Source organism: Tursiops truncatus, chromosome 3, assembly GCF_011762595.2.
Source record: "Tursiops truncatus isolate mTurTru1 chromosome 3, mTurTru1.mat.Y, whole genome shotgun sequence".
Taxonomy (NCBI): Eukaryota; Metazoa; Chordata; class Mammalia; order Artiodactyla; family Delphinidae; genus Tursiops; species Tursiops truncatus.
In genome coordinates, this window is record NC_047036.1 from 4,073,254 (window position 1) to 4,085,428 (window position 12,175).

Here is a 12,175-nt window from a genome sequence, read left to right on the forward strand (position 1 = left end):
ATGGGAGGTGTAGTGCAGACAGAGTCCTGAGATCCCTACACAGACTCCTTGCCTGCTTTGCTTCTCAAACCTTCTGTTTTGATTGGAAGTGGTTGCTAGGGTATTTGAATTCAAGCGGTTTTTAGACACAGTGAATATTACAATAGCTCTGCTCCAGTTAAAAAAATTTAAAAAAACCTCATTTATAGGACCCATGCAACTGGATTGCCAAAACAGATCTCCAGTTTCCAAATTCTGATTCTCAGGGTTTGGTTATGGAGAAGAGCAGGTGCTTAGGGATTTGCCTTGGCAGTACTGAGAGAAGCATCCCATCCTCCCCCTTCCTGTCTCCTTTGCTCTAGAGTATTACCAGATGGTCATCATTCCTTCTGGAGCCCGGAGTATTCGCATCTATGAAATGAATGTATCTACCTCCTACATTTCTGTGCGAAATGCACTCAAAAAATACTACCTGAATGGACACTGGACAGTGGACTGGCCCGGCCGGTACAAGTTTTCAGGAACTGCCTTCGACTACAGACGGTCCTACAGGGAGCCCGAGAGCTTAACCTCCCCTGGGCCAACCAACGAAACATTGATCGTGGAGGTAGGTTCCAGCCTCTTGGTCTCAGGGCTTGAATTTGAGGTCTTAGGGTGTTTCTGTAGGTTCAAGGCTACTGGAAAAATATTACATCCACACAAAATTGTTTTCAATTAGATAGTGTCTCAGAAACAAAACTAATCAATATATAGACTAAATGGGCCAGTGGACTTGTTTTGATCGCCTTTCATTTCTAGGTGTGGGATGAGATTTGTAATTACGCATATCATGCAGTCCCCATTTTTGCATCTTGATCAGTCGATTTTAACAAAAATCTGCTTCTCTCCTGTAAGCTCTGTGGCTCTGAGAAGCAGCCACTGTGGGTGGCTCTGTGTGTGCCTGTTTGGGTGGGACCAGCATTCTGCCGAGTTTTGTGGAAATGGGAGTGAGATGAGAACCCACCACCTGGGCCCAGTGCCTGGCAGGGGACTGCACACTCACCCCCTACACAAGCCCCTCTGTGCTCTACCCCAGATGGCAGAGGCTCATGACATACAAACGGGCATCTTCTAACAATGTAATTTGTCCTCATGGGACCGGGCAGGTGGTGGCAACAGGCAGTGGACACGCTAATTCCCTACTTTTTTTTGTATTTCTGTGCACACTTAAAGAAAAGACTGGTTCAAAAGTTGCCCCCTCAGCCCACACCTATGGGTGCAGGTGTGAACCATCCACAGGCCCTCCACCTGCTCTCCAGGCCTGGCAGCCCCATCCCGGTGTCCTTGCATCCTCCTGGGAGACACCCCATCTCCACACGTCCTACTGCCATCGCCCCTCCTGACCCGGAGCTGCCTCCTCCGCCCCTTTATAAACATGTTCACTGTGAATTTCTGCCTTGGTTATTTCTCTCCCCCCATCTCAGGCTTTTAGCTTTAATACCCATGAGGAAAGAGAGATCGGTCAGGGTTGAAGGTAGTTGAGGCTTGTTGGGCACCTGTTTCCCATGCAAGAGGCTCAGGATGTCAGGCGGCAGAGTGGCTCAATGGTCATACATTGAGGCCACCTGTCCAGGGCTCATACCTGTCCTGAAGCATCTTCTCCAACTAGACTCGAGCTATGTTGTCAGGGAGGGAACTGTAGGGCCAGGGAGTTTAGGGAAGCTTCAGTGACTTCATCCACTGGAACCTCCCATCAGGGACCAGTGAGACTCCAAACTTCAGAGATGGGATTTCTATTAACAGGCTAATGGTGAGGTTTCCAGAAAAGCCTCTCACCCAGGTCAAGGGATCGATACCTTTATAAAGGAAAAAGTAAGTGGTCCATGTGGTCCCGTTTCCAGCTAGGAGATGAAGAGTCCAAATGCAATTGCATGTGCTGAGCATTGCTCACAGGTGTGCCCAAGCTGAGAGATTTTACTAGTAAGACGTTTTTCTCCTGGAGCCATACAGTACACGCCAGTAGGCAAAAGTCCTCTGCATCCCATCACAGGAGGAAGTACTCAGAGTTAGCCTTCATCCTGCAGGGATGAGATCCATTCACCTGTTCTTGGGGGTTTGGAACGCACTAGGAATTGTGAAGGTGCTTTTTAGGTATCATTTTCTGATTTGCTCAGATGGAGAGCATTGGTGGGGCTCCCACGGTAACACGGAGGGAAAGAACCAAATGCTCTTGTTAGGTGGTAAAGGCTGTGGAAGAAACACTAAATGTAAGGCAAAAGAGTCAAATGTCTATATATTTTATAGATGTGCTTGTGTCTAGTTTAATTCCTGTTTAGAAAGTTAATGTAAAATTTGGAGGATGGACAGTTTATTACTGTAATCATCTTCTGATGGATATGTCTGGTGTTTCAAGTAGTTTAAAACAAATTAGCTTCTATTTATTGGTTCTAATTTAACTCATTGTATTTTTCCCTTTCTTTTTTTATAGCTTCTGTTTCAGGGAAGGAACCCGGGCGTTGCCTGGGAATACTCTGTGCCACGGTTGGGGGGTGAGAAGAAGCTCAGCACCCAGCCCAGCTACACGTGGGCCACCATCCGCTCCGAGTGCTCCGTCTCATGTGGAGGGGGTAGGTCACTTCCCACGGCTGTCCTGGTGATAGGCACAGAGGTGCCGGGTGCCTTAGGACCATGGGGCACACTGCCCTGGTCCTCATCACACTGCCCTGGTCCTCATCACTCTGCCCAGGTCCTCATCACACTGCCCTGGTCCTCATCACCCTGCCCTGGTCCTCATCACGCTGCCCTGGTCCTCATCACCCTGCCCTGGTCCTCATCACTCTGCCCTGGTCCTCATCACTCTGCCCTGGTCCTCATCACCCTGCCCTCATCCTCATCACACTGCCCTCATCCTCATCACTCTGCCCTGGTCCTCATCACTCTGCCCTGGTCCTCATCACCCTGCCGTGGTCCTCATCACCCTGCCCTGGTCCTCATCACACTGCCCTGGTCCTCATCACCCTGCCCTGGTCCTCATCACACTGCCCTGGTCCTCATCACACTGCCCTGGTCCTCATCACGCTGCCCTCGTCCTCATCATGTCCTGATTAGGAGACCAGGGTTTCTGCCTGAGGGAGGTACTAACCTTTCTAGAGGCAGAGTAGAGAGCAGTGCTGCTGAGTGTTACTTGAAGACTTGAGCTGTTTTCTCTAATTCATCTATGTCAGCGTGTGGCCTTAAGGTTTAGTGAATTGGTTTCTGCTTTTCATTTAATTTAAGATTTTTGAAAGAGTAATCGTATTTGAGACTATTAAAATGGAATTCACTCAAATTATTATACATTTCATGTTTATGATGAGAAATAGAAACTTGCATGGAAACTATAGTGATACAGAGTGAGGTTTTTATCAAATGGTCTTGTTCAAAAAATTTACTGGAAAAAATTTTGCTGTAAAGTCATATACTTAAATTCACTCAGAAAATGTAAGAATTTTATGAAAGTTGCTGTGAAAATGACAAGAAACAACATGTCGAGAGAAGAATTTCACATGATGGTAGATGGGTTTATCATCTTAATACCATAAGAATTTTAAGCCCATGATTAATTGATAAAGCTAGTTCACTAGAGGAACATTTTTAGCTTAGAGCCAGTATGCACTAACTGGTAAAGGGTGGAGAATAAATAGTGCAAACTTAGAAACAAAATATTAAGTTCTCTCTGATTTTTAAAAAACAGACAAGTTTCCATTCGGACAAATGGATTTCAGCTTTGTGCATTCCAGTTTTTAATAATTAAGTAATTAATCCAGACAGTACTATATATTTAAGTATAATGGTACACAAATGAGAATAGTACAAATTTAGAATATAATGAATAAGGAAAAAATAAAAGTAAACTCGTGCCTTCTTTATAGTTGCTCTAAATAAATGAGATGAAGAAAATAAAGGAAAACTGAATGATTAACCAAAAAATAAGTCCGAAACGTTAACACTAGATACTTAATATATATTAATTCTTCTCATTATAAACTAAGAACAAAATATTTAAGTCATATTTAAATTCTGACATTAAGAGCTTTCTAAGGTGAAATAGAATCCCCTTCTGTACAGCAGGCTAGCAGCAAATGGCTCTAAAGGCAACTAGAGAAAAATGGGATGTCCTACACTGGTGATGGACCCACAGGAGCTGCTGTTTTACTCCATTCAGAAAAAAAGTAGAACAGAGCCATACTCTGGGCATCTCTGTGTGTGACCTGGGAAAGTTAACCTACTTATTTCCCTTCCCTCTTTCTTATAACCATCCCCTACGACTCTCTTGCCCATATTGGGTATGCTTGATTTGATCTGCCCCTATTTAGGATTATCTAACAGTGTTTGATTAAAATAATAATTAAATCAGAAAGCCTTCTATTTGTGTAAGGACATGACGATGTTCATGTGGTGAAAGGAGTGTAACGAACCACGTGGCAGAACCTGTAAAGATGTCTGGCCCGTGAGAGTATTTCATTAGGACAGTTTCCCTCACATCTTCCCTTTGAGAGTCAGGCATGCAGAGGGATGCTCAGTTTCCTCAGCACCGACCAAATTACCCATCTCAGCAGCCTGAAAAACACCGAGTGGATGGTCAGCATACTAGCAAATCTCCTAATTTCATCTAAGGACTAATTTTTACATTGAGGTTTCTAGAGGAAATCAACCCCAAACCCATTCCCTAATCATTTGCCTAAAGAAGTGTGTTATAGAGTCAGAGAATGGGTGTTTGTTTTTAATTTTGATGGAAAATTCATGGAAAATCAAGGTTTCTCAATTCAACAGCAAGAAGGACTGTGGGATACCCATCCTTTATCACCTTGTGTAGGCTGCGGCTCTTCCATTCAGTCCTCCGATGGTAATGCCCATGCCATACCGCTCCCAGGACTCAGCACCTAATCAAAGCATCCCCTCCCAGGCCACATGTGAGCACTTGTGAAATCCCATGGGCTTGAATTGAAGTGGACCCTCCCATATTTTCCTAAAAGGACAAAAGCACAACCTCACCCTCCCTTCTCTCTCTCTTTCCTCTCTTGTGTCCCCAGGGATTATCTTACTTTCTGTACAAACAGGAGGAAAATTAGAAACACTTCGCTGTATTTAACTGAGCAGCTGCTATGTCTTGTCACTTACATGGCTTTGTGGAAACCCTCAACAGGGCTTAAAAGTCGAAAGAGTCCATGGAGGCTAGAGGCAGCCAAATCGGGTTCAGGTCTTAGCTTCATTTTATCTGCATGTTTTATATTTTGAAGATTTCCACTTGCATAGACCTCCCAATAACCTGGATTTGGAACCTTGGAAGCATCTTTTACTTAGCTATCTTCTTGTGACCTTAATGTCTACAAGGGGTTCTTTAAAGGAACCAGTTAGGGAATTAATGAACTGGGAGAAGATACCTGGGAAATCCCCCACCTCTTGTTTCATTCCAGAAACATTACCTGGCATCAGTAAAGGAAGGATAATCCCATTTCCTTATCTGTTCTAATGGGCCTGTCTCTCTATAGAAAATAAGATTTCCTGACAGTGCCTCTCATCTTCTTTTCTGTCAGCTTCCTCTGCTCTTTTTTTTTCCCTTTCCACTCACTTTTACAACATAACCATGGGATTTTATTTCAGTTATCCTGCTTAGTCGTGCCTTGACCGGACTCTCATTGGGGCATTGGTGATGTGCAAGGACTCATACAATGAGATGTTAAACCAACAGTATTTGGGGGGATAGGAACCAGCTTAGCCGATTATGTCCTACTCTAAGATAAGGGCTTTTAGACATGGTGATGACTTCACCAGACTCTTGTTGACAGTGTAAAGGCATCAGAAATTTCTCAAAATTACATATGCTGCAATTTTTTAAAATCTACTTCTGTGATTTAATCGGCTCAATGCATTTCAAATAGTAACAAATTTCAAACCTCTGATTTACTTACTCATGAAGAGGCTTGTTCAGACGTGGCTTATAGTTATGTTGAATTTATCTGATATGCATCATGCAACGTCTGGGGATTATCATCTTTCAGATGGAACTATTCATCTGTTTCACAATTAGAGTTCCTCAGACAAATCTTAAAACTGGCTTGTAAATCAGGCTCTTTCATGCTTTCCCAGTAATGGTCTCTTCACCATCTACAGATATTTTTAGGGCTTAAACTTTAATTAGCTTAGTGGTTAGGTTTAGAAAATGGAATAAAAAATAAAAATGAAATTAAGTATTAGCAACCTTGCCCTCGTTTTGTTGATATGAAACCATTCATTCATCCATTCACTGTTCAGTCAGCAAACATTTGTGGGTGTCAAACTTCTTTAAGCCACATGGGGAAAATGTAGAGACCTTTGCTAATTCTCTCTGTTTCTGAAGTGGATGATGAAACACCAATGTAATTGTTACTTTATAGGAAAAGTCTTTAGTGACCTATTAGCATTAAGGCTAATTGAAACATGGTACCTCTGTACAGCTCAACCAAGGCGTTGAGTACTTACACTCTTCCTCAAGTGTGCAAGGCGCCACACTGAGTTTTGAGGCTATAATGAGGAATCATACAGACCGGCCCTGTCCTTCCAAACATGCAATCTGGAGGGAGGAATTACCGCACACCCATACGTAACATGCGAGATTATGCACTGTCGTATGTAGGCATTCATGGGAACTCAGAGAGGACCCCAGAAACGTGGCACAGAGGGTGCTGGGTTAGCTGCATTTTGAGTATCTGTCGTAGTCAGAGGTGGAGAGCTGAGGTGGCTTTTGAACGTCAGTCATTCATATTACTCATCTCACTGGCTAAAAATCACATCTTTTTCACAGGAACTATTTCAAATTAGACGTCCCCCGTCCTTATATTCAAAACGTCCTTACCTATTTTGAATGTTAGAGTAAATGTGCATTTTACTTTTCTAAACTTTACCTAAAGGCTTGGGCTTGTCCTTCTAGGTCTCAGAGATCAACTGAAATTACTCTGGCTTTTTCCTCCCTGCCTTGGGTCACCTTTGAGCCAAGTTCATGAAACCACTTCTCTGTCTTTATCCAAGACCTGGATAAATTACAAAACACATCCCCACTTTAGCCCTCTTACCCCCCAGAAAAGCAGAGGAGAGGAAAACAAGTTCATCCCCTGGAGAGGGACCAACTTCCTCAGGAGGCCTGTGCGATGTCCACCCCATCCCTTTCTTCAAGAGCCCCCAAAGGTTCAGGGTAATATGAAGAAGTCCATCTCGTCCACTCTCTCTGGGGAGCAGGAACCCTTCCCTGTCCCCAGAGCCCCACAGTCCTGCACACACACCCTCACTGGGGGCATTGGGACCCATCCTAGGCCCAGCCCCTCTCAGGCTCCTGTGGTGGTCACGTGGTCACGGATGGCTCCCCCTTCCACCATCCTCCTGCAGGGGGAGGGAGGTGCACATGTGGGTTTCAAGTCCTGCTGCCCCCTTCTCATTAACCAAACTTGGAACCTTAAAGACGGGTAACACCTGCCTATAGCAAAATGAAGGGCATGTCCTGCTGTCATTTCACACAGGTCAGTGTGGTCAGGAAAATCAGATACCGGGCCAGCTTCTTATTAAGCAGAACAGACACAAGGATGTCACGGGCCATCCGTAAATGGCCATCATCACCACCCTCCAAGCTCTGGTGCCCGTTAGGGCGCCATCATGCCAGGAACGCTGTCACTTAAGCGCACCTGGGCATCATTTAGACTCTAGCAGCAGCTCCCAGGAGTTCACCCTCTCTGCTTTCCTGGAGTTATCTTCCTTCTTCCACTGTCAAGGTCCTTCAATGTGCAGGCATTCATGTCTGTACTATATCTAGCGCTTACCACAGAGATGATGCATGCGTCTCGTGGAAACACATGCTTCGTTTATGGAATATTTTCCAGTTTTCTGTGTAGTTTTGCTTAAATGATGGGTTTCTTTTCCTTTATTAAAAAAAATGATAAGGATTTTGTCAACAGCTGGAACTCATTCTATTGTTAGAATTACTGAAAACTTAGATATTCTTTGATATAATCACAGTCTTTTAGACTGAATACTCCTCGTCCAGATATTTTGGCAAAATGTGAAGATTTTTAAAATGATTTCCAAAGATCTGGCAAGAGCTGGTCTCTGTAAAAAGATAAAGGTAGAGCTTCATCAAATTGCTCGTTAAACTCACCACCTTCCATGGCTAGGGTTCAGCTTTGGGCTTTCCCCAGTTAAAGGATTATTCTCTCTTTTTTAATGTATTTTTCAAATTTTATACTCTTGTTCTCTCTTATCTATTAACATGGATCATTTTAGAATATTGGCCAGCTTGATTCTAACATTCCTGTGGACTATGAGATTTTTCTTTCTGACAGATAGTTGAGAGATTGGAAGCACAGTTGAGAAATTGCTTTACAGATGTGCCCCGAGTCAGAGAAATGATACTTGTGTCTCCGTAAACACTCAGCCAGGTGGCTGAGGAGACCCCCAACTGACATGAAACTCGTCTGAAAACATAATTATCTAAAACCTAATGTAAAAATAGAGCCCAGAAACCCTAAATACCACTGGGCATATGGCTGTCTATATTTTTATTTTCCCAGAATATTCAGATGTCTGAAAACAAAGGAAGAAACATTTAAATTTGCCTTTAGAGTTTACTATTGTTTATATGGGGAAAGTAATTTTAAATTAAAACCTCGAGCATCCCTACCACCTACAAACAGATCTGACCTCCAAGATTCATCATCTCTTGGTGCACTGCTGAACGTTTAGATTTGTGACCATTTCAATGTGGGATAAAGTGGAGTGTTTAGTATCCCCAGGCTAAATCCCTGTGAAAATCTTGTCTTTTGGAAAATGCTGTGACTTGATCTGAGATGCAGAGACAGGAGTGTTTTCCGGCATCGTCATATCCATAGGCAACTAACTCCCAACCTACTCAGGGCCTGCACTGATGCCTGAGGGTCTTCGCCCTGGGATGGTGGGTGCCGGTGTGTGCCATCTCCTCTCTGATGTCTGAATGTCTCTAAGGACCCCTTCAATTAAGAGAATAGCAGTTGAGCCTGACCATTTCGACTTTAGTAGTCCAGAATTTGGGCATCACTGGTCCATCCCGTAGGCACCTGGCATGGAATGTTTCATCCATTCACCTATTCCTGTCCATGTGGAGAGGGAATGCCTGCAGCCTGAGAAGCCCGGCCTGCAGGCTCCCAGCCTGTGGCTAGGAAGGATGCCGACCCACAACCTGCCTTGGCTTTATTTCTTCATTCTCGATTTGACTTAATCTCGGTGAAAATGCGCAGAGACATCGGGTGCAATTCTCCTTTTAAAAATGCAGAAATGGAGGTAAATGGCTATAGTATGACTGAAAGGATATTGTTTTCTGTAGGCTCCCAGGTCAGTCTCTGCAGAAAGCCCAGGATCTGGGCACGCTGCATGGAAGTGAAAAAGTGTCCTGCAGAGGAAAGAATTTGTATTATGCATCCTCACGTCTCATCATTCCTACATGCTATCGTGTTGAGCAATGACTGGATTTTTTTCCCCCTTTCTTTGGTTTTGATTTTTTTCTACACTGGTTTCAATTTTATAAGCTTTCTCAATGTTTTAAACTTTTCTTGGGTCTGTGGATGTGCTTTTTGTAGGTTCAGTGTTCCCTGCACCTCTGGTGTGCCTTTGCTGTGTTCTGCTCACCAATGGTCAGCTCCAGGAGGCCCTCAGGCAGCAAGCCGTGGTCCTCACCACCTCAAAGCAGCAGCACCCTCAACTTTCCTGTCCGGATATTTGTCTTCATGGGTGACGTGTGTACATGTCACTGCAGTCTCTCTGTGGTTTAGATTCTGTGACTGTGATGGGATGGTCTGGGGTGCTGGTTGGTTGGTGATGTTTGCTGTTTGTTATTAGCTGCTATGTGCTCAGGATCCAGCACATACCAGGCATCAAGTATATACTTGTTGAATGAACAAATGCAAGATATCAACCGCTTTTCCATTTGTAAATATGCGAAGGCCACAGATGGAAATGGCGATGCAGGGTCAGCCCGCTGTCACCCCTCCATGGTGGCTTCCCCAGGGCTGCCCCTCAGGCTTCTCATCCTTCTGCTCCTGGATGTAAAGAAGGGAGCATATCTGAAAGTGAATTGAAATTCCCTAGAATTCAAATTCCCTTGCTTCTAGCCTTCTACTCAGCTCCCAGTGAAATAGAGTTAATTGTCCTCCAGTATATGAAGAGTTCTGAAACAGAATATATTATGAATCTCTTTCCTTCTCAAACAGGAATCAAACAAAAGCTTAACATTTCTACACGTGCATGCCACGTTGGATAGAAAGGCCAGGCCAGCAGGTAACCTGTCATGCCAAGGCTAGAACGTGCAACGTGGGGTTTTGACCAGACTGTCAGGGATCGAGTCCTGGCCCAGCCTCTTTAAAACTCGTGAGCTCCTTAAGCTTTTTACGCCTTAGCAAGCCCATCTATAAAGTGAGGATAATAATGTAATCACCCATATAGGGTTCCTTTAAGGATTAGAGGAGAGAATACCTGTAAAGCTCTAACACTTAGTCTGGCCAAGTAAATGTCAGATTCTATTCTTTTCCATTAGTGTTATAGCTTTGCTTAAGAAATTGGACTGTTTAGGTTACTAAACTCTTAAAGCAAGAGGAAATTACACAATGATACTAGTCACGTGGCCCCAGGCAGGGGAGATGAACACGTTCCTCCCTATTTTGGATTGTGCTGCTGTCTTCAAGGTCCTGTGTGTTTTTGCACACTGGTGTGGTGGATACACACACTTGGAGAGGGGCATGCAGCATGTCTCTGTGTGTCTCTGTGTACCCACGGGGTGTGCAAGCTGGTACCTGCCACAGTGAGTGGACAAAGCATGGCCTGCCCTTTTCCTACCAGGATGGGACAACGGCCAGTGGGCAGGACTTTGGGGCAGCTCAGGAGGAGGAGTGGGGCGAAGGGTACAGGAAGTACGTCCTGGAAGCTGCAGTTTCCAGCATAAAAGATGAGTTTACTCTCTTATGCAGCATTTAAAGGAGATGGAGAGAAATGGTCCTGTGAAATGCTTTCTGATTCCCCAGCCTCATGGATGGAGCGTGCCCTTCTTGGGAGGACTCAGGTCGCCACACGAAGTTCAGTCCAGCACGTCGTGTGATAAGGCAGCATGTGGTCCTGTCCACAGGGGCAGCCCGGACCTTGCAGAGCCCTCGGCCCCCCACTGAATGCCCCAGACAGTTAGGCCACTGGTTCTGAAACCTGTCCTGTGGAGCTCCTACTTTCCCTTTCTCCACCCAGTCTGCTATCTTAGCATCTGACCTTGACAACATGCCAGCCTGTAACCTTTTCAGACTCACAAACTGAGAACTTTAGGTCCAGGTAAATGCTGAACCCAAGATCTTGCGGGTACAGAGTCTATGCATATTGTGAGCGAAAGTCTCTGCCTAAGGACCTAAGAAAAGCCCTTTGATACAAAGGCATAGACGTTGCACACAAGCATGAGGGTCGTTTCTTTTGCTTAATCTTTAGTTCACCATTTTTTCTTCAAGTGAGGTTATGGGATGGTTGAAATATAGGTACGCACAATGTAATGAACAGACAACAGAAAAGCAGGAGTTTGAGAGGGATTTCAGCGGCAACTCATAAGGGAGAAATGATCTGATAAGAACATACAGAAATTAAGAAACAAGATCAGGAATATGAAAAAAGAAATGCAGATGTTCTCGGCCACGACTGTGGGTTCAGATTTTCAGATTCTCAAGTGAAGCAAAGACCTTCTGTTCGCATGGAATTTTCTGCAGCCTTGGATAAACTGTGAAAAATGGTTTCTCAAAGCGTAACCAAGACCTTTACAAGCAGCCTGGCCATGTGATACCTGGGATGCTCCCTAAGAGCTCAGGTGTAAGAGTCTGGGCACAGCCCAAGGAGCAGAGCCCTGATGTGGAGTCTGCCTTCCACTCCGCCCTCCACTAAGGAGGGAATGTGAACAGGCCCAGAACCTTTCCTTCTTCTTCAGTGTCTGGGTGGGTGTGTGCTTTATGGGGCCCCTGACGTGCTTTCCAGTTTGACTTTCTGTGTCAATCGACGATTACCACGTGGATCAAAACAGAAACCAGGATGTCAGCTTCCCCTGCTCCCAGCTCCTCCCTCCCTGGTGCATCTCTTAGGCTTTTGTTGCTAAGCTTTCTGGGGGGCAAAAAACAGGAAGAGGAAGGGGAGGCCCGAGCAGGTAGGCAGACAGGCTGCA

At 44.8% G+C, this 12,175-nt stretch overlaps 1 protein-coding gene across 1 annotated transcript in view; it reads left to right on the top strand.

The window, feature by feature from the left end:
- Window positions 1-12,175, top strand: part of ADAMTS16 (ADAM metallopeptidase with thrombospondin type 1 motif 16) — a 163,003-nt gene that overhangs the window by 91,196 nt on the left and 59,632 nt on the right. The window contains exons 16-17 of the mRNA XM_073801842.1: window positions 342-586; window positions 2,447-2,585. Coding sequence (XP_073657943.1) covers window positions 342-586; window positions 2,447-2,585 — 384 coding nt within the window. The remainder of the gene's footprint in view (window positions 1-341; window positions 587-2,446; window positions 2,586-12,175) is intronic.